At 44.2% G+C, this 24,956-nt stretch overlaps 1 protein-coding gene across 1 annotated transcript in view; it reads left to right on the top strand.

Annotated features, from left to right (window-relative positions):
- SLIT2 (slit guidance ligand 2) overlaps window positions 1–22,866 on the top strand; it is a 404,634-nt gene extending 381,768 nt beyond the window's left edge. The window contains exons 34-37 of the mRNA XM_075544484.1: window positions 6,181–6,335; window positions 15,282–15,573; window positions 16,703–16,914; window positions 20,995–22,866. Coding sequence (XP_075400599.1) covers window positions 6,181–6,335; window positions 15,282–15,573; window positions 16,703–16,914; window positions 20,995–21,236 — 901 coding nt within the window. The 3' untranslated portion in view covers window positions 21,237–22,866. The remainder of the gene's footprint in view (window positions 1–6,180; window positions 6,336–15,281; window positions 15,574–16,702; window positions 16,915–20,994) is intronic.
- Window positions 22,867–24,956: the final 2,090 nt, after the last annotated feature.

Raw genomic sequence — 24,956 nt, 5'->3', positions numbered from 1 at the left:
AACTACCATGAGGGAGAGGTCAAACAAACATCTACTCTCCATCTTATGATTTGTTTCCCCAGTACCCCACTCACAAGGTACCATAATGTGTTAGTCTGGGTACTTTAGAGAAACAAATCCATAGAAACTCATATGTATAAGAGAGTTTTATATAAAGGGTAAGAGAACATCAAGAAAACATCCCAATCCAGTGCTTCCTAAGCCCACAAGTCCAACATCAGCCCATATGTCCAACACCAATCCACGATGTTCTCCTCCATCTCACAGAGGTCAAGCAATGATGCCGACTCTAGGAGGAAAGCTGAGTCAGTGAATGCCTAACCATCTCAGGGCTGGTAGGGGTCTCCTCACGGCTCTTCCAGCACCCAGGGTTGCATCAGGGTAGGTCTATGTGTCATCTCCTCTGGGATGTCTTGCAGGAAGTGATCCTTGCCACCTGAAGCAGGAAACTCGCTAAGGCAGCTGCACCCTGGTCCAAAGATCAGAACGCAAGAGATCCAAGAACTAGAAAGGCGAGACTCATTGAGACATTTATCTCTCTGCTCTTCTATTAATCCCACATGAGTTTATTGGCCGGGTTGGCACAATAAACTTTAACTAGCTCACTCATTGTCTTTGACTCAATTCTGACAACTAGCGACACTACAGGACAAAGGATAACCCTCCTTTTGGGTTCTTGAGGCTGGAAATCTTTGCCAGGGCAGAAAGATTCATCTTCCTTTCAAGGAGGGGCTTATGGATTTGAACTGCTGACCTTGTGCTTAGCAGCCTAACTTGTGACCAACTAGGCCAGCAGGGCTCCTTTTGCTTTGGAAGACAATGGAGAATATGGATTTGGAATATAGTTAATTTTGAGAAAGCCTTTTCAGCCCCCACATCATCTTGAAGAAACAAAGATTTAAACAAAAATATAAATATTTCACAATATTTTATCTGTTAAGAACCAAAGATATGCTTTACTTTATTCCATCGAGATATAAATGGAATTAGCTTAGTGGTAACTCTTAACAAGGTCTGAAATTACCAGATTAGACACATAAATCAGTTTGAGAGGAGAAACTCCTACAGAATGACTCAAATTTGTCTTATCATTTGCCTGAATCTCATTTATAAATGGACAAACTAAAACACCAACCAATCTTAAAATTCATGTAATTATATGCATTTTCATGTCCTTTCAATTCTCCACATCAGTTTTTTGGAAACAATTCAATAATTCATTGACCTTTTAGTATGTTTACTAAATTGTGCAACAATCATAAAGAATTATTTTCAAGGGAATTTTATTTCTAAGCTGTCTGTGAGAGAAAGCATGTTTTAAATACTAGCCTTGGCAAAGTGGTTGTGCTTTGAGCTGCTAATTGCAAAGTCAGCAGTTAGAAAGCACCAGCCACTCCACCAGAGAAAGATGGGGCTTTTGACACTTTAAAGAGATACAGTCTCAGAAACTCACAGGGGCAGCTCCACCCTGATTTAGAGGGTCGCTATGAGTCAGCACCTCCTCGCTGGCAGTGAATTTGAGTTTTTGGAGTGGTAAGAACATTTGGATGATATTAAATAGTCTTCAATTTTTTATTAAAAATTATGTAAAATAGTTACGATCCTACTAGAGGACCAAAACCTAGAACCATACTCACTGCCATTGAGCCAACTCTGACTCCCCTATAGGACAGGCTAGAACTGCCCTGTGCATTTCCCAGATAAAGGGAGTAGAAAGAAAAGCTTTGTGGGCTCATACTGCTGGTTAGCCACCCAAAGCATAACCACTTTGTCACCAGGATGCCAGGCCGCCCAAATTCAAGTCTGGATTACGCTGCCAACTGTGATGAACCCTTGACTACCCCCATGTTCCAACCGTCACGGCCATTCAGAGCTTCAATTGAGTTGAAATGTGTGTCATTCTGGAAAAACTATTTCCCTCAATTACATGTACTGGATAAGTGTTTCATCGAATGAATTGCATTTTGCCAAGGAGGATAAGAAATCAGAGAGAAATTATCCCAGGGCGCACTAACTCAAGGCCACCTATTGAGGGGAGGACCCAGAACACAGGGAAGAAGTTTTATCACCCAGCATTCTCCTTCAGAAGGTGGCTTGATGCCCTTGAATTGATTTCAGCTTGGAGCCACCCCATGTGACTGAGTCAACCCGCCCGATAGCCTGTGCTCTTTGGAGAAGCACATTGCCAGGTCTTTCTCCTGCAGAACCCTTGGGGTGTTGAACTGCCAACCTTTCAAGTAGCATGGATCTGCCCTTCAGGGGGCCACCACTAAAATAGGCCAATGTGTCTTCAAATTTTGGGTCTTTGAATTACCATCCGGCCCTATCCATGCCTAAAGCATCTTGAGTTTTCTATTTAATATTACTTATAACTGAAAGCAATAATCCATAGGCTCTACCATAAAGTACTAGATCATTAATACTAAATAAAACCAAGCCCACTGCCATTGTGTTGGATTGGTCTCCCAGCGATGCGATATAGGGGTTCCAGAATCTATAAATCTTCACAGGTGCAGACAGCTGCATCTTTCCCCCACAAAACAAAATACTGCCTGTTCCTGTGACATCCTTAATATTGTTGTTATCATTGAGCCCATTGTTCCAGTCATTGTTGATCTGTCTTTTTTCTTTCTTTTTTTTCTCACCCTTTTTCTCTGCCCCTCTACTTCTCAAGCATGATGTCCTTCTTCAGGAACTGGTCTCTCCTGACAGCATGTCCCAAATCTATAAGACAGAGTCTTACCATCTTTATCACTAAGGGGCATCTGTTATAATTAGGTGGAAGGTAAAGATGCATTATTTGTTTTAAAATGAAACAGAGGAAAGAGCAGAGAATAAAATGTGGTGATTATAAAACTGCGCACCTCGAGTTCCCCAGTGGAAACACTGAGTTAGAGTTTACCAAACTTTAAAGGTCTTAAATCATTCCCATGCACCGCATCAAGTATAGTGGTGATACCGTGCTTCGATTGATTGCCTAAGACCAGTGCATGTTCAAAAACCCATTCCCTAATACTTACTCATCTTTTTTTTTTGAAATCTCACAGGAAAAGAGGGAGACTGCAATATTAATATTTATGACTTAATTAAGGTCGGGACTCATGGAGCCTCCATATAAAACCACTTATGGAGTTGTCAATGCCACCGGGAAAAAGCTATTGGCCACCTGGTTCTTTATGTAAATCTTTACTTTAATGTAGCACTTTAAAACTTTTAGTAACTTGAATAAGACATGCTCCGAGGAAGTTATTATATTGCTGCCACCAGTCTTTTGCATTATCTTACGATTAATATTTTAAAATCAAGCTGAATTAAATTTCTTCCTCCAGAAGATTCGGAGACAGTATTGAATTATTTATGTGATGATGATGGTGTTGGTCTTGATGGCTAGATACTAATATCAAGCATTTAATTTTACACACTGTATATGTTAGAGAGGAGTCCTGATGGTGTACTGGGTCAGCATTGGGATGCTAATTACAAGGTTGCTGGTCCAAACCCACCAGCTGACTGGCAGAAAGAGGGAACAGTCTGCTCCCCAATGATTTACAGCCTCAAAAACTCTAAAGGGAAGTTCTACCCCGCCCTACAGGATCTCTATGAGTTAGAATTCGCTCGGTGACAGCAGGTATATGATAGATGCTCTCCAATGCATTTCATAAAGGTAATTTCATTTGTGCCCCAAACCAATTACTTTTATATTCAAATATTTATTCACAATTTACTGATGCTAAAGCTAAAATATATTACTTACTCTGTAAATTAGACAGGTTCCCATATGTAAAAATGAAGGGCTAGGATTCAAATCTAGTTTTGAGTCCACAATTTCCTTGCTTAACCATCATTTCATATAATTACTCAACATAGCCACCTTAACAGTTAGTTTGCAACTTTATGTTAAAGGTAATAGCTTAGTGTATTATTTCTCCTGCTGATCTTAGTGGTGTTCAATGTTGCTGTTATTGTTAGCTACCACCACTTGGTTTAGACTCGTAGTAACCCTGTGTGTAACAGAAGGAAACAGTCGTTAGGTTAGAGCCTATTGTTGAAGGCCCGGTGTCAGTCCAGCTCAATGAGGGTCTTCCCTCTTTCTGCTCACCACCGCTTTACCAAGCATGCCCTTTGCCAGGGACCGGTCTCTTGTGATCATAGTACTTCGTCCTTGAGACCGACTCTCACCATCCTCTCTTCTAAGGAGCATTCCGGTTTTACTTTCTCCTAGATAGATTTTTTTTTTCATTTTTCTGGTGTTCCACAGTATTTTCTTTCTTGCTTGGTTTCTTTCTTTTAAACTGTTTTATTGGCACGTCATCTGCATGTCATACAATTCAATAGGTTAATCATAGGAAGAAGAGCTGTACAATCATCACCACAATCAATTTTAGAATAATTTTGTCTTTATACTCATTGTTATCCATGTAATTTTTTAATTACAAAAATAGACGCAACAAAAAATTCTGCAGTTCAACAATTTCCATGTTTGTAGTTTAGTGCCATTGAGTATGCTCTTCGTGCTGTACACCCATTATGATACCTTTTCCCACATTTATTCCACCACCATTAACATAGACTCAATGCCCCCTAAGCAAAAATCCTTCCTCCGTTACCCATGGTAACCATTGATCAAGTTTGGTTTCTTTTTTCCAATATTCGTCAACACCATATCCCACGCATCAGCTCTTCTCCAGTCTCTTGTATCCTTTGTCAAGGTTTGCATACACCTGAGGCTATGGAAAATACCATCGTTTGGGGCATGAGCAAGCAACACCTTTGCTCTTGTACAGCAGATTTCTGAGGTGCAATACAGAACTAACTGTATAGAAGGCAAACATTGAATTGCATTTATAATAGTATTTTAATAGATAATGTCCTAGACAAGGTATCAATTACCCCTGCACAAGTAGACACAAATCAGGAAATCTTCAAATGTTCCTAGAATTATGTAACATATTTCATCTTGTTCTTCAATAACACAAACATTTTATTCTATCAGAAAACAGTGGAATACAATTAGACAAACATTCAGATATTCCAGGTAGTATGTTTTATTTTCTAGACTTGACCACTTATAGGAAGCATTGGATAATCATATTTAGGAGTAATTTCCTATCATATAATGTTATGTTTCTTTTTTTGAACATTTTCCATCTTTCTAGGCAAAAACCGTAAATTCGCGCTTGAAAGCTTTCATGTTAACTTTCATTATGACATTATATTTTACTTCTCAAATAACAGTTAAGTAAACTCCTAATGAGGTGGCATCTCATCTTGGAAATGGTCCTGTGTTCATCTTTGCCTGCGGAAATACAAGAGAGGAATTTTAATATTATATGGCAGCTATTTATTTAGCATTCCAAATCCATCTCACTTCTCCAACCTTCCTTTCTCAGTTTACCCCATTTTCTTGATCTTGTCGTTTTTATCCATTTGATATATGAATTGCTGTGCACCACCCCAAATCCCTCCTAGAATGATCATGGTTAGACCTGCCCCTTTAAAATCACAACAAGGGAAGATGTGCAGCGTTTTCTAGAACCCTTTATTTCCACATCTCCCCTGAGCACAGTCTTCACAGCCATAGCCCTGTATGAACACCCCTCTATATAGGCAAAGAAAGTTGAGAGAATCTTATCAATGAGCACACATTGAAAAGTTCCAAGTGCTTGTCAAGATGGTTCGCATATCTCTGTGTATTTGATGCTAAGTTTCTGAGGTTCCGTGTTCAGTGAGAGAGCACAAGCCTGCGACTTCTTAGCATCAAGGCCCCGGGAGCGTTTTTAGCTTTGTAGCAACCTGCTCATCTCTTGAATGCTGTTTGGAGTAATGGACAGTCGCTGAATTAATGCAACTCTAGTGATTTTTAAACACAAATGGACAAATGGTCCTTTGTCATTTCTACCCATTGGAGGCATGTGACTGGATAATAGTGAAGGGCACTTGTTTGTGAGTCTCTCCATGGGAGAACAAATTTATTCATATCTAGTCCCAAAATAAATTTATTGGGTTTACTTTTTAATGATGCTTTTTAAAAAACCAAACAAAGCAATTCCCACTCTTTGCCTTCATAAACGTGATGTGGGACAGCCTTTGGTCCCACAGAGCGCTGTTGCTCTTTGTGTTGTCACCCTTTTCTCTGACAAAGAAGAACCAAGGGTCAGCTGAGCTGTGTTTGCTTTGCAGTGTGGAAACGATCAACGACGGAAACTTCCATATTGTGGAACTGCTTGCGCTGGATCAGAGTCTCTCCCTCTCCGTGGATGGCGGGAGCCCCAAAATCATCACCAACTTATCAAAGCAGTCCACTCTGAGCTTTGACTCCCCACTCTATGTAGGAGGTAAGCTCTCTTCCTGATTCCAGTGGGTCCTCGGCCCTCAGAATCTCATCATAGACCAATTCTGAAGATATTGGTCCCTGGTCCTATGGCCATTAACCTATAGTAATCAATCATTGTCTTCAAAGGGATGATAGATCCAGAGTGCAGTCTAGCACTGATGAAACACCTAACTTTCTTTCATATTTCCTCCCCTTACTATTATAGTCTTAGTTTTACCACCTTAATCTTGTCAGACCTGTGTTTGTTCATTTGTATAATTAATACGGTTTGATGCATAATATCCAAGATAGACAAACCCTTCAGAAATAGTAATGGGAGTAATGATTCCCTGAGGGGACGGGAAGAAAGTGGGGCAGTGGGGAGGTTGGGAACCCATAGTAATGATGGCGGTATATCCCCATTTGAGAGGAATGAATAACAGAATTGTAGGTGAATGGATACAGTGGATAGTGTAAGATATGGCAAAATATAATAATTACAATATATAATATAATAAAGGTTCCTGGGAATAGGTTGGGAAGGGAGGGGATTAAGGGGTACTATTATCAAAGAGTTCAAGAAGAAAGAAAATGTTTTAAAAATAATGGTGGCAGAAATTGTACCATTATGCTGGATCTAATTGAATTTTGGATTGTCATAATATCTGTAAGAGCTCCAAATAAAAAGATTTTTAAAAAGTAGAGTCTTAGGTGGGCATTCGAAGACCATTGCTATAATCCTAGCACTGAGTCCGTCTAAATGGGTGGTTGGAGTAGAGAAGGCCATTCACAATCTTTGCGCGACTATTGTATGTTCGATGATTTGCAAGTCTTTTCATTTAATCTCATCCGTGGATACAGTCTATGGAAAGAAAAGGATGATTAAAGGTCACATCTGACGGTTAAGAAAATGATGTAACAAGTCTGATACCAACTGGGGAGTGCATGACCCCCCCCTCCTCTCCTGAGGTGACAGACAAAACTCAGCTCTTGTCAAAGGTTACCCTACTGGAATGAGTACACTACCAGTGGCTAACTCGTGTATGCAGTAGACGAACCTGCCAAGAAATTGAGCGAATGAACTGATTAATGTGCAAAAGAGCTCATCACAGAGTTGGTCCTGAGTCCTTAAAATGAATGAATGAAAGAGTTGCAAAGGTAAATAAATGGATGGAACCATTGAACGACTGGAAATAAATAAGACAGAATCGTCACTAGGTAAGGAAGGGAAGTGTGAGCAAAATTGGGCTGGAGTCCAAAGGAGGGAGCCACAAAGAAGAGCGCTCCCACACTAGCCTCTGTCTAGAGGAGAGAGTGAGCAGATAAGAGGTCGGAAATCAAGTCCAAAGCACCTGGAAAGCAGCCTCCCATTGACTGGAGGTCTAGTAAATGAAATTAGATGAAAATAATTGAACCGAATGGCAAATATAAACTCATTTTAAAAATAAACATACAAACATTGCTGTAGACAGATAAGTAAGTCATTATAACAGAAATCCTCATTGAGACAGATTGAAGTGAAGTTTACATTATTCCCTTCAAGATGTAGTAACGCTGGTTAGACTGGGTTTTCCAGAGAAGCAAAATTCAGTCACACACAGACACACACACACACACACACACACACAATCATCAATATTTATATATAATTTGTATATGTAAATATTTTTTTCTTAAGTGTAATGAAGCAAAATGGCTCACACAGTTGGTAGAAGCAGGCAAGTTCACTCTGGTTCCAGGCTGTCTGTCAGATGTGCAGCTGGAAGCGTTTCCTGACCTAGGTTGCTACCTGGGATGAGGATCCAGGAAGCAGGAGGATGAACCAGGAAGCAGGGTGATGGATACGGAATCAAATGAATCCAAGTCAGCAGGCAACAGGGCAGACTGCCAGCCCAAGTCCCAAGCCAGATGTAGGATCCAGGCCAGCAGGAAGAAGGGAAGGGAGTTCGCCATGTCATCCACCCCCAAGGAATCATCATCAAGTTGTGACCCGAGTAAGATGTTAAACTCAACCCTAACCTCCCCACAACTGCTGGCTACTCAAGGCAAATTCATTTACATTGTGTTAGGTTGCTTAATGGCCGAGAGATCCTGGTCCAGGCAACTTGACACAAAATCTGTCACAGTTACCTCAGCCCTTCATAGTCTACCCTCCCTGATGCATGTTTGAATTATTCAGAGTGCTTTAAAAATAATAATAATTTTCAACAGTAGATAATTGTAACCCTTTCATGGGGTTTTGGTTTGAGGGAGCAGTTAAGAGTCTTGAGTTCATTTGGGTAAATATGTATTGAGCACGTACCTCTCTTGGGGATTCTTGGAATAGAAATCTACAGTGGAGGTGGATTTGGTTTACCTGTGCTGAGAAATTAGTTCATGGATCCATGAAATATACAACTATTGGAGGGAGGTTCCATTCTGTTCCATTCTGTTTCCAGATACATCTGCAAATAACTCGAATTGCAGCGTAAAAATCTGCTTCCTCCTACTTAGCCACATCTATAAGTGTCGTTAAGAAAAAGTACTAAAGCACCAAAGACAACCTTTGAAGCTTTGGGTGGGGAGAAGCAATAAGTCCCATATGTAACCTATATAGTCATGTATAACCGAGTTTTTTTTTCCAGCACGTTTTTGTGGTAAAATTAGGTGCCTCGGATGATATTCGGGTCGGCTTATACTCAAGTATATACGGTACCTAGAATCTGATAACAAAGATCATATTTTTACTGAGCACATGCTGTGTGCCCAACACAGCCCTGCTTTTTAACCTTATTACTCAGGGAACTTTGAGAAGTAGCCTACTGTTCTCTATTTTATAGGCCCCGGGGAACAGCCTCCGCAATTTTATATCATGCGCCCAAGGGCCCAGAGCTATTAAGTGGCCGACAACTCATTAGAGTCCAGAGAAGTCTGACTCTGAAGCCGTCGGCATTGCCACCTCTTTCACAGTGAAGAGCAGAGAAAGGAAAGAGACCTAGAGTTCTGTGCACTTTTCCATTTGTTAATGTCTGGCCTTATCTTTTCCTTAATTTTAGTATCTTTTCATTTGAAAGCGCTTTATTTCTTTTAAAGGCAATTTAGGTACAATGAGAAAGTGGGGCCATCCAGGGAGGAAGGGAAGAGTAAGGAAGAGAAGAGATGAAAGAAGTAGAGACAGCAGAGAAAGATACACAGTTGCGCATTGTTGTTGTTGTGTGCAATCAGATTGGGTCCATCCCATAGCAATCCTCCAACACACCACCCGCTCCTGCACCATCCGCACCATTGTTCTTAGTTTGCGCCCATTGTGGCAGCCACTGTGCCAACCCATCTCATTGAGGACCTTCCTCTTGTATGTTGTCCCTCCTTTACTAAGCAGGATGTCCTTCTCCAGGGACTGGTCTCTCCTGACAATATGTCCAAGGTATGTAAAAGTCTCCGCATCCTTGCCTCTAAGGAGTACTTACTTCTTCCCGGGCAGATCAGTGTGTCCTCCTGGCAAATCATGGGAAATTCAATATTCTACACCACACATACACATGAGACCATGGAAATAATTGGTTTGAAACATTTTTTAAGAGAGGGAAAAAAAAGGTTTAAATTCCCAAAGCCAAGAGTACTAGTTTCTCACAGGCCCCGGGGAAATGGAGGCATTCCCCTCAGTCCCCAAATTAAGTCAAGTCCACACAACTGTCCTGCAGAGAACAGGCTGAGCCACTTCCTTCTGTCTCAGACTTCTTGTCCCAGGGTGATACCAGTTGACAAAGAAAAGGAAAATTCTAAGACTGCCCCTCTGCATGCATTATGGTAAGGGCCTGACAGCCGAACCAAAGCCAAGTTCAGAATTGGGTACCTCCCCCTGAAGACAACAGGAAGTGCTGCCTCCTGGGCTGGAGACCCCCTACTTGCAGCAGCATTCTCAGGCAAAAGAAAAGGCCACTCAACTTATCCTTGGGCTACCAACTACGCATGACAGTAACTTCACTTGCCAGACAGTAAATTCAGCCCTTACCCTGTCCTGTGCCACTGTGCCTTTGTTGTTGTGTTAGCTAGTGTTTGATCAACCCCCATCTCACGGTGCCCCCAGGAACACTGGGAAGAAAGTGGCCTGGGCCTGTACCATCCCGATGATGATGATGATGATGATGATGATGATGATGATGATGATGATGATGATGATGATGGGCTGTGGGCTGTACCATGTGATCTTCGGCTTTTCATTTACTCATGTTCTAGGCCAGTGGTTCCCAACCTGTGGGTTACGTCCCCCTTGGGGGTCAAACAACCCTTTCCCAAGGGTTGCCCAATTCATAACAGTAGCAAAATTATAGTGATGAAGTAGCAATGAAAATAATTTTAGGTTGGGGGGTCACCACCACGTGTTAAAGGGGCTCAACATTAGGAAGGTTGAGAACCACTGCTCTAGGCCTTTCCCCCCAGGCCACTTATTCTCTCTCACTCTCGTGGAGTTGATGCTGACTCACCGAGACCCTCTAGGGTATGGCCAGGTGGTACCCGTGGGTTTTCAAGACTGCAGCTTTTCACAAGAGTAGAAAGCCTCGTCTTTCTCCCTCTTTGCTACCTTGTGGGGAAACGACCTGCCCACCCCTGGCTGTGCTGAAAAGCCTCTGCTGAGTGCTGTCTTCCTATAAGACCTCACACCTACTGGGGGGTGGGGGGGCCCCACTGCTGCTGTCGTTGCTGTTCTGAATGGATAGCTTTTCACAAAGCTGAGCATGATTCAGTAAATCATCTGCGGATCAGCTAAGGACTTTGGCATGGAGGAACCGCTCTGTTTAAAAATCACAGATGGACTTGAGCATATCCATTAAAACTGAATTCCCTAGCCAGCCCTGGGTCAAGTACCGTATATACTCGAGTAAAACCTGACCCGAATATCAGCCAAGGTACCTGATTTTACAACAAAAACTGCATTAAAAATGTGTCTGCTTAGACATGAGCATAGACGGTGCACGAAAGCATTGGTGGAGATGATGAAATCCTATTTAGCTATTGGTAGGAGGTTCACTTACAAATGACAGCTCAAGAGCTGCACCTTTTCTCACCGTCGACTTTGTGGAATGAGAGGAACACACGTCTTCACTGCTCCTTCCAGCTGAGCACGCGGTCAGCTGTCCTCAGTCTTGACGTGTGAGTGCTGTGCATGGCACCTCCATCAAGTTGAACTATTAAAACTATTGTTCAACTCGCAAAGACAGCCCCTAAACGTGCAGCTACTGAAGTGCACACATTCATGATGGATGCGTATGATTACATTAGAAAACACCTCCCAGAGCAAAGTATTTCTTGTGATTCTTCTTCTCTGGGGACAGGGGGCTTTTTAGCTCTTTCACCCCAATCTGTGAAGCATCCCAGTTGCCCAGGTAAAGCAGATAAGGTTGAAGGTTTTTGTTCAGGGGACCTGAGAGCCAATGCACCTGATAGATATAAGATAAATCTGAGAGGTAGCTTGGTGCCTCCTGTAATATGGTCGTGGACCACTTGCACCTGAGCTGTAATTTCTAGGTTTCCAGACCCTGTGCCCAGATAAGGGATCAGAAATGCTGGATGAGATGGTGTCTTAGTTCTCTGGAGCTGTGGTGACAGAATTCCCCAATGGGAGTGGGTTGAACAAACTCAAATGGATTTCATGACATTTTAGGACGCTAGAAGCCTAGGGTGCCAGCTCCAGAGGTAGGCTCACTTGAGTCTCTTCTGACTCAGGTGAGGAGGAGGTCCTTCACAGCTTTTGTTCTGTGGTTCCCTGGAGGTCTCCTGTGGTTTCCCCCTACACCCCCCGCCCTATAGGAATACTGCCTCACGAATCAAAGAACCCATTGCACTGGGTAAATCTGCTCTACAGGATGCTACCTTCAGGACTGGGATGCATCTGACACCCAAGCCAGGGGATTTCCAGTCGCCCCATCTGCATGGGAAAGCTGGGCATTGACTATGGAAGAGAAAGAAGACTAGATGGACTTGAATCACTACTCGGCCGACAATGACTATGGAAAGGATGCTGAGCTGCCAAGAGCACACAGATCTGCCTTGAGACGTGTACAGAATGCTCCTTAGAAATGAGGATGGCAAGACCCACATCCTTTGAACATGTTACCAGAAGAGAACAGTGTCAGGAAAAGAACATCATGTTCAGTAAAGTAGAGGGGCAGTGGAAAAGAGGATGATGGCCTCTGATAGACAGACTGACACAGAGGCTACCACGAGGGACTGCAATGTAGCAACAGCTGTGAGGACGGTGCAGGACCCTGTATTCTGTTCTACATAGGGTTGCTATCCATCGCAACCAACTCAGTGACACCAAACAGCACAACAACCTCACCCCACGCCACCCCCAAAAAAACATTCTCTAAGGGGATTAGAACTACAGGTATAGAGGGTTAGAATTCACAACCCTTATTTGGGGTTGGAAACTGTTCAATCCATACCGGGGGGCTGGGAGAGTGAGCCTGTGAAGCAGCCCTGTGAATACCCACTGCTGGTGGTCCTCCCATGTGAAAAAGCACCGAACAACCGCTCGAGTGCAGCCCCCAACATATAGAGGAGAAAAGAAGCCCGGGAGAGATGAAAGAACTTGGAGAAGTGCACACAGAGCCTGCAGGGCAGACATCTGACCTCGACTTTGCCTCTCAGTAGGATTTGTACAGCTAGGCGTCTGACTGACTGGGATGCCTTTGAGGACTTCAGTGGCTCTGCTTTGAATGAGAAAGGAAGCAATGGTTCAAGGCCCAGATAGGACTGTGGGTCTACTTCTTTAGAACCAACCTAGCCCCTTACATGGGGGAAAGCTGGAGCTTTCTCCTCTCACAAAGAGTTACAGTGTCAGAAACCTCCAGGGGCAGTTGGCAGTTCTACCCTGTCCCATGAGTTTACCATGAGTCTGCACTGACTTGATGGCAGTGGTTGTTTTTTTCAACCCCTTAGAGAGGAGACCCTGGGTCTTCCCAGCCCACAAGCTACAGCCAGTAGCTCAGAGTCTGGGCGAGGTGGGCAGGGGAATGGGGGCAGCTCCTCCCCTCACATCCGATCCCTTCCAGACTATTTCAGGGCCTGGCTTAGCCGGGGTAAAAATTCCTCAGTTTTGCCAAAGAGAGAGTTGCCAGATGACTGCCATGGGTGGAATGCATTTACACAGAGATTGCACAGCCCTGTTTGGGGAACACATTTTTCTTTCTAGTCCTGATTTCTTGGAAAATGAAGGTTTCACTCTCAATGAGGAAGACTTTTCAAAGGGCATGAACGAGGTGCTAGGCAGAGAGGCAGCGGGGGCAGGATGTTCAGAGGTTCACATCCATCAGTGGCCTCGGCTTATTGCCAGGGGTGGATGGGCAGGAAAGGGACCCGCTTTCTTGTCCTCTGGGAAAAGAGGAGGAGGTGGCCCAGCTCAGCCAACTCATGCTAACCATGATTTTCTGGGTGACACTGAGCCTGCCCTCCCAGGGTGCTAGGGTTTTCTTTCTTTAGAGCCAAAGTAAACATGTTTTAAGAACTCACTGCCATCGAGTCGATTATAGTGACCTGTAGGATGGAGGAGACAGCCTTGTGGGCTTCCCAGACTGCAAACCTTTACAGGGGCAGAGGCTTCATCACCTTGTGGTGTCAAATCAATAACCATGTGCCCATGTGCTTCTAACACCAAAACATAGCCCACTACACTACCAGCGCTCCTTTCTACAAACTGATCATACGCTTTACTCAAGGTATGTCACATGACAAACTGTGCTCCATGGAGCTCTGGCTTTTAGGGTGTGTCTCCAGTTTGGGGAACAGAGTGGAGGGAAATCCCATGTTTAAGTCTTAAACTATTCAGTGGGTGCAGCCTTAGGCTGTGAACATCAAGTGGAGAGTTCAAACCCACCAGTCTTTCTTTGGGAGAAATGAGGCTGACTGTTCCCATAAAGACTGACAGTCTTGGAAACCTTATATGTGAACTCTATGAATTGGAATGCACCCAATGGCGATGGATTTGGTTTTATGGAGTCTAGCAGGGTTTGGATATTTGTGGGTTTGAGTCAGGTTTTATTTCAAAAACAGATATGGTTTCAAGCAACTGAAGATCGATTCTCAATGAACTAGGTTCCTTGTTCTAGATGTTCATTAGAATTGCCTGGAGCATTCTCAAAACCAAACCAAGTTGAATGCATCTCTTTCCTGATCCACACTACCCTCTATCCCCCTGCTCAGATATTTCGGTTAAGTAGGTCTAGGGTCAGGCTCCAAACAATGGTCTGGTTTTCAAAGGCCACCATGCTATTCTAATGTACAACTAGATGGAGAAACACTAGACTGGGCTCTCTCTGGTTGTATGTAAGTGCCCGCAAGTGAATTCCCACCCCTGGCCACCCTGTGTACCACAGTGTGAAACACCGTACTCTCCTCACAATTGTTATAATTGAGGTCATTGTGGCAGCCACTCTGTCAGGGTCTTCCTCTTTCGCTGATCATCTACTTTATCAAGCATGGCATCCTTCTCCAGGCAATTGTCCCCACAGATAACATGGCCAAAGATACTCGAGGCAAATTCTCTCCATTCTTGCCTCTCAGGAGTGTTCTGGCTGTCTTTCTTCTAAGGCAGAATTGTTTGGTCTTCTGACACCCCATGGGACTTCCAGTGCCCTCTGCCAGCCTCATCATCCAAATGGATCCATCTTCTGAGATCCATCTGCCTTATTCCCTGTGCAGCTGTCACATGAACAGGAGACACTGGAATATCCTGTGACTTGCCCCAGGCACACCCTGATGCACCAAGTGACATCTTTGCTCTGTTACTCTGGCAGCAGACCTTTCCAGTGCAATGTCTCATCTCTTGGTTGCCTCCAATGCTTAAAGGCCAGGATCACGAGACCTGGTCTCCCCGAATGCAGACTCAGACAGAATGCCACTTGGCTGGCAGAGAACGACAGCCTTGCGTAGCAGTTGACTAAGGAGCAACTCTAGAGACCCTGACCTCCGACCCTGTCTTCCTCCACAGGCATGCCAGGAAAGAACAACGTGGCAGCTGCCCTGCGCCAGGCTCCCGGGCAGAATGGCACCAGCTTCCACGGATGCATTCGCAACCTGTACATCAACAGCGAGCTTCAGGACTTCCGGAAGGTGCCCATGCAGACTGGCATCCTCCCTGGATGTGAGCCTTGCCACAAGAAAGTGTGTGCCCATGGCACCTGCCAGCCCAGCAGCCAGGCAGGCTTCTCCTGCGAGTGTGAGGAAGGATGGATGGGGCCCCTGTGTGACCAGCGGACCAATGACCCCTGCCTGGGAAACAAGTATGTCTGGCTCATGGGTAGTTAAGCGTACATACACCCAACACCCAAGGGAAAGGAAGAAGTCACCTTGGGCGCCAACCCCCCAGAATCAGCGAGTCCTGCTCGAACAGTGGGACTGAGCACCAGCCGGTCCTGGGGCTGTAGCCTTGTGTTAGTGAGCAGGAGCGTCTATAAGGGGTCTCCAAAATTGCTCAGGGAAAACCCCAGCATCTTTTCATTCCACTTTTTCCACAACCCTTTGGAGCCCTCTTGTATACAACCATTGTAGCCAGTTCAGCGCTTTGAAACAGGGTCTCCCAGAGTCCTTGGCTACGTTCAGCGCTTTGAGCCAGCTCTGCCCTCATCCTAGCAGGTCGTTAGCAGTTGTCCTCGTCAGTTCCAGCTCTGGGTGACCCATCTGCTGCAGAGGAGAAGTGTAGCCATGTGGTGCTCACGGCCGTGACATTTAAGGGGCAGGTCACCCAAACTTATTCCCAAGTTCCCTGTGGTTGACCTGGAACCCCTGCCAGCCTTTCAGGGAGAAGCCCAGCTCTAAGCATTTTGTACCTCCAGGAAGCCTCCCTCCTGGCACCCATGTGGGTTTCTGCACATTTCCCCACTTGTTATAAGTGGGGCCGTGTAGCTTTTGTCTTTGTGACTGATTGATTTCACTCAGCACACTGCTTTCAAGGTTCATCCATGTCGTGAGGTGTCTCAGGACTTCCTTTTGCTTTCTTGACTGAGCAGCATTTAATTGCAGGAGCCCTGGTGATATTGTGGTTACACACTGGGCTGCTAACCAAAAGGTCCATAGTTTGAAACCACCAGCTACTCCTCGGGAGAAAGGTGGAACTATCTATCTATTTTCCTGGAGAGTTTCAGTATTAGAAACTCACAGGAGCTATTCTACCCTGTCCCCCGAGGTGGCTATGAGTTGGAATTAACTTGTTGGCAGTGAGTTTGAACATTCAACTTCATGAATGTCCCCTATTTTGTTTATCCATTCAGCCATTGCTAGATCTTTAGATTGCTTCCACCTTCTGACTCTCCTGACTAGGACTGCAGCTAACATTGCTGGACCAGCCCCGTCCATTCTTCTCTTCTCCACCATTGTCATGTGTCTCCATTTCTTCTCTTTCCCTCCTGCCAGATGTGTCCACGGGACCTGCCTGCCCATCAACGCATTCTCCTACAGCTGCAAGTGCCTGGAGGGCCATGGAGGTGTCCTCTGTGATGAAGAGGAAGATCTTTTTAACCCCTGCCAAGCCATCAAGTGTAAGCACGGCAAATGCAGGCTCTCCGGACTTGGGCAGCCCTATTGCGAATGCAGCAGCGGATACACTGGGGACAGCTGTGACAGGGGTGAGTTAGCCCAGCTGGGCGCCTCCATCTCTGGAGAAGGCAGGAATGGCTGCCCTTGTTGAAAAGTGACAGAGAGCAAGAGCAGAGAGATGGGAAAATAATAGGTCTTTATTATTTCTGCAGGGGCTGCTGTTGATTTTTTTCAAGTATTAGGAAGGTCCAAACTAACAACAAAACCAGAAAAACACACAAAAGAAACAGACCCTTTGTCATCCCATTGACTCCATGCCTACTTACGGAAACCCAGTAAGGGACAGCATAGAACTAGGCTCGGCTGCCATCTTTGCTGAAGCAGACCACTGGGCTTTCTGCTGGATGGATTTGGTGACTGACTGAGCACAAACTAGGAACCCTCCAAGGGGCCGCCTTTAAAAAATGTGCTATTGTTGTTAGGTCCTTTTGAGTCGGTTCCAATTCGTAGGGACTCATGTACAATAGAATGGAACACTACCCCATCCTGTACCTTCTTCACATTGGCAATATTTGAGCCTATTGCTGTAGTCCCCTACTGGGTCAACCCATCTTCTTGAAGATCTGCCTCTTCTTCGCAGCCCCTTTAACCAGCATGGTGTCTTTCTCTAAGGTCTGCGCCCTCAAGGTAGCATGCCCAAAGTCTCACCATCCTTGCTTTCAAAGAGCATCCTGGCAGTCTTTCTTGCAATATAGTCCATGTGACAATAGTTCATGTGAACACACTCTTATACACCTGCATCAATTCTTCTTCGGTCTACCTTATTCATTGTCCAATTTTCACATGCATATAAGGTGACTGGAAACACAGAGGCTTGGGTCAGATGCACTCTTAGTCCTCAAAGGAAAAGCCTAGCTTTTCAACACTTTAAGAGGTTCTTGGGCTCTTGACTGCTGCTGCCATGAGCCCTGATGGTGGGTCCAAGTAAGAACATCCTTGAGGTTACCCATCCGTCCAGTTGTGAGCATTTTGGTCTCCTTTGCATGGTGGTGTAATCCGTACCGCAACCCTTGATCTTCATAAGCAAGTGTTACAAATCCTCCTCACTTTCTTTTCTGAAATTTTTTTTCCTCCTCGCCTTCCACACTGCTTGACAAAGCAACTTTGTGTCATGTGCTCATGACAGGTTCTTAATAAGCCTTCCTCCAAATCTGATGCCACGTTCTCCTTCGTGATTTTCTCAGTATTCAGATTAAATAAGAATGGTCAAAGAAGACAGCTCTGATACACACCTTTCCTGATTTTAAACCATACGGTATTCCCTTTTCTCCTCACACAACGCCCCCCTGATCCATGTACAGTTTCCTCGTGGGCACAAAAAAGGGTGCTCATTCTTCTCAAAGTATCCACAGTTTGTTATGATCCACACAGTTGAATGCCTTTGCATAGTCAATAAAATGCAAGTAAACACCTTCCTGGTGTTCTCCGCTTTGAGCCAAGATCGATCTGACATCAGCAATGCTATTCCTTGTTCCACATCCTCTTCTGAATCCACCCTGAACCTCTGGCAGCTCCCTGTCAGTGTACTGCTGCAATTGTTTCTGGATGATCTCCAGTTAAATTTTACTTGCATGTGATTATCAGTGGCAGTATTCAATAATTTGAGCATTCTGTGGGTCACCTTTATTTTGAATAGGTACAAATACGTATCTCTTCCAATCAGTTGGACATACATACAAATAAGTATGTCTTCCAAATGTCCTGGCATAGATGAGTGAGTGCTTCCAGTGTTTCATCATCTTGTTGAAACATTTCCATTGATATTCCTTGAACTCCTGCAGCCTTTGTTTTTGACTAATGCTTTCAATGCAGTTTGAACATTTTCCTTGGGCGCCATTGGTTCTTGATCATGTGCTACCTCCTGAAATGGTGGCCTGTCAACTAGCTCTTTTTGGTACAGGGACTCTGTGTTCTTTTCATCTTCTTTTGATGACTCCTGCATCATTCAATGTATTGGCCATAGAATCTTTCAATGTTGCAACTCAAGGCTTGAATTTTTTCTTGAGTTCTTTCCATTTAAGAGATTCCTGATCATGTTCTTCCCTTTGGTTTTTCATATTCTAGGTCTTTGCATATTTCATTATAATATTTGGCTTTGTCTTTTCAAGCTTCCCTTTGAAGATTTCTAACCAGCTCTTTGACTTCATCGCTTCTTACATTTGCATCAGCTACTAGAAGATTCAGAGCAAGTTTCATAGTCTCTTCTAACGTCTACTTTGATCCTCTCTTTGTCTTCCTTCCTTCTTTCCTTCCTTCCTGTCATCCATCCTTGTCTTTTTAATGACCTTTTTACTTTCTTCCTAAGGGACGTCCTTAATGTCATCTCATAACTCATTAGGTCTTCTGTCACTGTGTTCAGTGCAACACATCTTTTCTTGAGATGCTCTTGAAAATTGGGTGGGATAGCCTCATTTTGCATTTTGACTCTTGTGGACTTTGTATATTTTCTTCAGCCTCAATCTTAACGTATGCATGCAGTTGATGGTTAGTTCACAATTTGCACCTGGCCTGGTTTTAGAAGCTGAAATTAATTTTTTATTAATGCATATGCTCTCTGGAGAAGTCCATGTTGTATAGTTGCCTTTTGTGTTGCTGGGAAAAAAAGGTATTTGAGATAAAGAAGTTTTTGGTCTTATAAAATTTTGTCATGTGATCTCCAGCTTCGTTTCTATCACCAAGACCATGCTTTCCAACTCCTATTCCCTCCTCCTTGTCTCCAACCTTTGCAATCCAATCAACAATGTATTTATCAATGCATTTTGATTGCATCTTTGATCAATTTCAGACTGACAACATTGGTAGAATTTAATTTCTTCATCACTAGCTTTCATGTTGGTGCATAAATTTGAATAGTAGTTGTATTGATTTGCATTTCCTTGAATGTGGATAGGCTTTATCCTATACAGACAGTAATGTACTTCAAGATAACTCCGTAACTCACTACCATCAGGGGATGTCCCTGTGAGTTTCTAGATTGTAACTCTTTATAGGAATGGAAAGTCTTCTCCCCCACCCCCACCCCAAGGAGCAGCTGGTGGTTTCGAACTTCTGACCTTCCAGGTTGCAGCCCAATACATAACCATAATCCTCCATGCAGGTGAAGACAATGCCATTCTCTTGATTGTGTCATTCACGGCATAAAAAGCCATATGATTTTCTGATTCAAAATGATGACTTCTAGTCTGTTTCTGCTCACTAATGCCTAGAATATCAGTCCTAATGAGTTCCATTTCATTTTGACAACTTCCAATTATTTCTACATTCAGACATCATACACTCCAAGTTCCAGCTATTCATTGATGTTTTCAGCCATTTATTGTCACTTTGCGTCATGTCCCCTCTGTGCCTGTAGGTCCCGAAGTCTGTGACCCATCAGGCTTTACTCCATCCTTTGGGACGGCAGCTCTTCCTGCATCCTCGTTTGAGTGCCATTCCCCGTGAGGGGTTTGTCTTCTGGCGCTGCCTCTGACAATGATCCACTTCTGTTCAGGAGCGTTTCACTAACTGACACTCTTCTGAGGCTGTCCACTAGGTTTTCAGCGGCTAATTCTTCTGAAGTGGACAGCCTATTCCCTCCTCCTAGTCTCCGCTTGGTGCGGAAGCTCTGCTGAAACCTGTTCACCTGGGTCCCCTGCTGGTATTTGAAAGACCAGTGGCATAGGTTTCAGCAAATCGCAGGAAGACCAGCTGACAGGTGATAGAACATGTCGTTGCAGGTCTCATAAATGAAATGGCACGCTCTCCTGAAACGGTTCCCTGTTGTAAACAAAACCAGCCGCCAGTCTGGTAAAAGCAAGAGATGTGTGCTTTTTGGCCATAAAAGAACTGATTTAGAAATCCAATTTTCTTGTCAGGGCAACAGCATACTATTTATAGGCCGCTTATATGAGTTTCACTTCGCAGAAAATGGAGGCCCAAAGAAGTCGTTTCCAAAGACTCACAGGTTGTGCCGCCCTCTGCTCAGGGGCGATGCCAGCACAAGGCTAAAGCGAGTCGCTCCGAGCGGGGAGGCCTGGGCAGCATCTTCCCGAATGAATTATGAGACCCGGGCCCTCCGTGCAGTGACTCACAGTGACTCTTACCGCGCTTTGTGCTTTACTGTTTTCTAGAAATCTCTTGTCGCGGAGAAAGGATACGAGATTACTACCAAAAGCAGCAGGGCTACGCGGCTTGCCAAACCACCAAGAAGGTGTCTCGCCTGGAATGCCGAGGGGGCTGCGCGGGCGGGCAGTGCTGTGCGGCGCTGCGGAGCAAGAGGCGGAAATACTCCTTTGAGTGCACGGACGGCTCTTCATTTGTGGACGAGGTGGAGAAGGTGGTGAAGTGCGGCTGCGCCAGCTGCTCCTTGTAGGCCCCTCGGGGCAGCTCGGGGGACCTGGGCCACATCGGTGGTGTCCTTACGGACCACGTGGGACACAGGACTGCTTCATGGTGGAAATATTTGAAATATATTGTAAAATACAGAACAGACTTATTTTTATGATGAGAATAAAGACCTTTTTTTCTGCATTTGGGAAAAAAAAGAAATATTAAAAAAGGAAATGCTTGAACCGAAGCTTCCCCGTACGCTGCAGAAGGGCAAAGCTCTCCCTGGAGGCAGGCGCGCACGACCTCGCTCCAGGCGGCGTCGCTCAGGTTGGCCTTGGGAATGAACGTGCTGCAGACAAACGGAAAGAAGGACAGCAGGACCCGCGGTGTCTGGAGGAGAAATGGCCCTGACTAGGTAACCCGAGGGTCCGCAGTCACATCAGTGCCCCTCTGTGGTTCTCTGAGGACCGCCCGAACGAACCCGTGTCCCCAAGCGAACAGCGACACCCGACTCGAGGAGGAGTGTGTTGTGCGAAATCAAAAGTTCCCCGAAGGTCCTGGGTTCCATTCCCAAGTGGGAATGTGGGTGCAGAAAAATCCATTCGACCTCCCTTCAAAATGCCGCATGTTAGCAGAAGAAGCACACAAAAGTGTTTGTCTACCACTTTCCAGTATTAATTTTTTGTAATATAAATAAATGATAAAGGAGATGATAAAGAACCAATAGATTATGGAGAAATAAATTAGTAATAATATGATTTTTTGTTCCTTTCTATGAATTCTAAACAGCCCTATGACAGTATTCAGTGACCAGGAGAAATATTTATTGTATCAAAAGTCCACTGTCCTTAACATTTTAGACCATCCTTTTGCTATTTCTCGATGCTTTAATATATATTAATTTATAATTGTCCTGATATTTTTTGTATATTTTTCCAACTTATAAAGAAAAAAGATCAGGATTTTTCTGTTTTATTTTTTTGGGGCAATAGTACTAACATGGGGTGTTATCTTGGGATAAGTGTGTGTTGATCTGGTTGTTTACCTTGACATCAGACCACTGGTTTGGTTGGCCCACTGGCTTCTTCCAGAACACCTTCAGGAGAGTTTGTAAAGTCCAAGAGAGGAAAACGCCAATCTATGGGCAAGATGCTATTTGTACAGGAAAGAATGACACCGCCCCAGGCTCCACCCTCTGCCCCCAGCAATCTGTACTCACAGAAAAGAAATGATGTGTAGCAATTAACACTAGAGAGTAAACCTTTGACAAATTAATATTGTCTGGAACACTTTGGCCCTTTGGGGGAGACAGGGGGATGGGGGAGGGTGTTGGAAGAGCAAAAGCTGTAATGTCAAGAACTGTGATAACTTTTTTTTTCCAAACAATAAAACTCCTTTATTACCTTCCTGTCCCCATGTTAACATGTTTGCTGCTACACTTCCAGTGGAGAATGGAGAATGCTTTCTAATGGACTTTGCTCTTTTCTCATGAAAATCCCAGGATACCTTGTAAAGATGCAGATGTTTCTTTCCAGCAACGTTTTTCTTTTTAAAAAAAAAACAACAAAGAAAATTAGAAGTCCATGTATAATTCAGTGTGCTTTGTCCTCATCCAGACTAAGATCAGTTACACTACTGATGTTTATAAATTAAACAGATATTTACTTCATTAACAGCTTGGTGGTTTCCTTAGACACTGCCCCTTATTTAGAGCCTCCCCCACCCTTTGAACATATGTTAACCGAAGCGATTAAAAGAAGAAAAAAAAGGGGGAAGAAAACCTTTACTTTTATGTTGCCAGGAAAGGATCTTAGGTTAGCGTTGTTACATCTGGGATGCTGGAATGAATGAACTGATGGCAGATGTAAATAAAAGAACACTCTTTGCTTTAATGTTTTCAAAGAAGGCTATGGGGTAACTTCTAACTAAATCGCACACAGCGTTTTTGTTTTGTGTCATTGGTGGCTTGTTCTCCGCAGTTACACAGACGCAAAGCAGCAAAAGACAAGAATCAGTTTACACACACGAACCAAACCCCTCACACTCACTACCACCAACTCACCCCCATTCACAGTGACCCTACGGGACAGAGTCGAACTTCCCTGGTGGGGTGGGGTTTGAGACTATCCTCTTTGACCAGAGTGGAGAGCCTTGCCTTTTCCCAAAGGAGCAGCTGATCCTTTCGAACTGCTGACCTGGCAGTTAGCAGCCACTCATAACCCACACCCCATCAGGGAGCCTGCATTTCTCCACAAGTACTCTTAGACCAGGGATATTCACTTCAGTTCATATCCTCCAGACAGGAAATAGCATTGGCGGTGTTTTGTCATTGTATTAGTGTGAGTAGACTAGAGAAGCAAATCCGTGGACACACATATGTATATAAGGGAGAAGTTTATATACTAGAGGAATTGAACATTGAGAAAACATCCCAACCCAGTCCAGTCCAAGGCCATAAGTCTGATATTAGCCCATATGCCCGATACCAATCTATAACTTACTCTTTAGACTCACGAAACACATGCAATGAAGCCAAATAAAGGACGATCACAAGCCAGTAGGTAGAAAGTCTTTGGGTCCAGTGGTGGTGTAAGCATCTCAGCGCTGGCAGTGGTCTCTCTGTGACTTCTCAAGCTTCCAAGGTCTGATTTCGCCCATATGGCTTGTCTTCTGCAATGTCTCCCAGGGAATAGCATAGAGAGACAGGTGTCTTCCGCTTCCAAAGAGGAAGTTCCAGATTTCCCAGAATTCTCAGGAGAGGGCCATACCCACAGAAGTCTCATTGGCTATCTCCAGATCGACAGCCTAGACTCCACCCCTACACTCTTAATCCTTAAATTGACACCAGATTAGGTGATTGCCACAGTCCTTATCCAGACAAATATCAGTTAGTTATACTAACTGCATGGTATATCAACATTCATCCACCATTTAAAATACCATCAGTTTCCTGAAGAAACTCACACCTGTACACACATACTCATTTATTCATCTTTATCTAAAATGTCATTATTTTAATTATTGAAATCCATCATTGTTGCTAGGTGTCCAGTTCATTCTGCCTCACCGTGACAATATGTGCAATATAGCACTCCAGAGGATTTTCAAAGACATGATCTTCTGGGACCAGATGTCAGTCCTGTCTTCCAAAAGCACTTCCGGGTGTGTTTGAACCAGTAACCTTTCTCAGCATAGTCCAGCATTTACACATTGGTACCATCAGAGGACACCCCTTAAAACAAGCCTATGGGGTCATCAGGTCATCAGGTTTGCCACAGGTGCACACAGTTCAATGGCAAAGGAGTTGGATTCCTCCTCTGACCGTGTGTGCTGATAGAGGCAGCAACCCAGTCAGTGTGCTGATAGAGGCAGCAACCCAGTACTTAGTACTCCCTCCTGGTGGAGTGTGCTAAGGCTTGGAGCCTTGCTCTCTCACGTATATCCTATTTCAACAACACAATGTTGTTAGTTGCCATCAAGATGGTTCCAACTCAGTGGTTACACAAAAGTAAAGCTCACTGCCATTGAGTCAATGCTGACTCAGAGTGACCCTATAAGACAGGATTAGAACTGCCTCTGTGAGTTTCTAAGACTCTAACTGTTTAAAGGAATCCTGTCTTTCTCCCATGGAGAGGCTGGTGGTTTCGAACTGATGATCTCCTGGACTGTAGCCCAACAGTTCACAGTTCCACATACACCAGATTTAAACACTGCTCAGTCCTCACAATCGTTGCTATGTGAAGGCCTCTTTTTACAGCCACAA

Source organism: Tenrec ecaudatus, chromosome 3 (genome assembly GCF_050624435.1).
Source record: "Tenrec ecaudatus isolate mTenEca1 chromosome 3, mTenEca1.hap1, whole genome shotgun sequence".
Classification (NCBI taxonomy): domain Eukaryota; kingdom Metazoa; phylum Chordata; class Mammalia; order Afrosoricida; family Tenrecidae; genus Tenrec; species Tenrec ecaudatus.
Note: the sequence above shows the minus strand (reverse complement) of the source record. Positions and strands in the feature narration are given on the sequence as shown.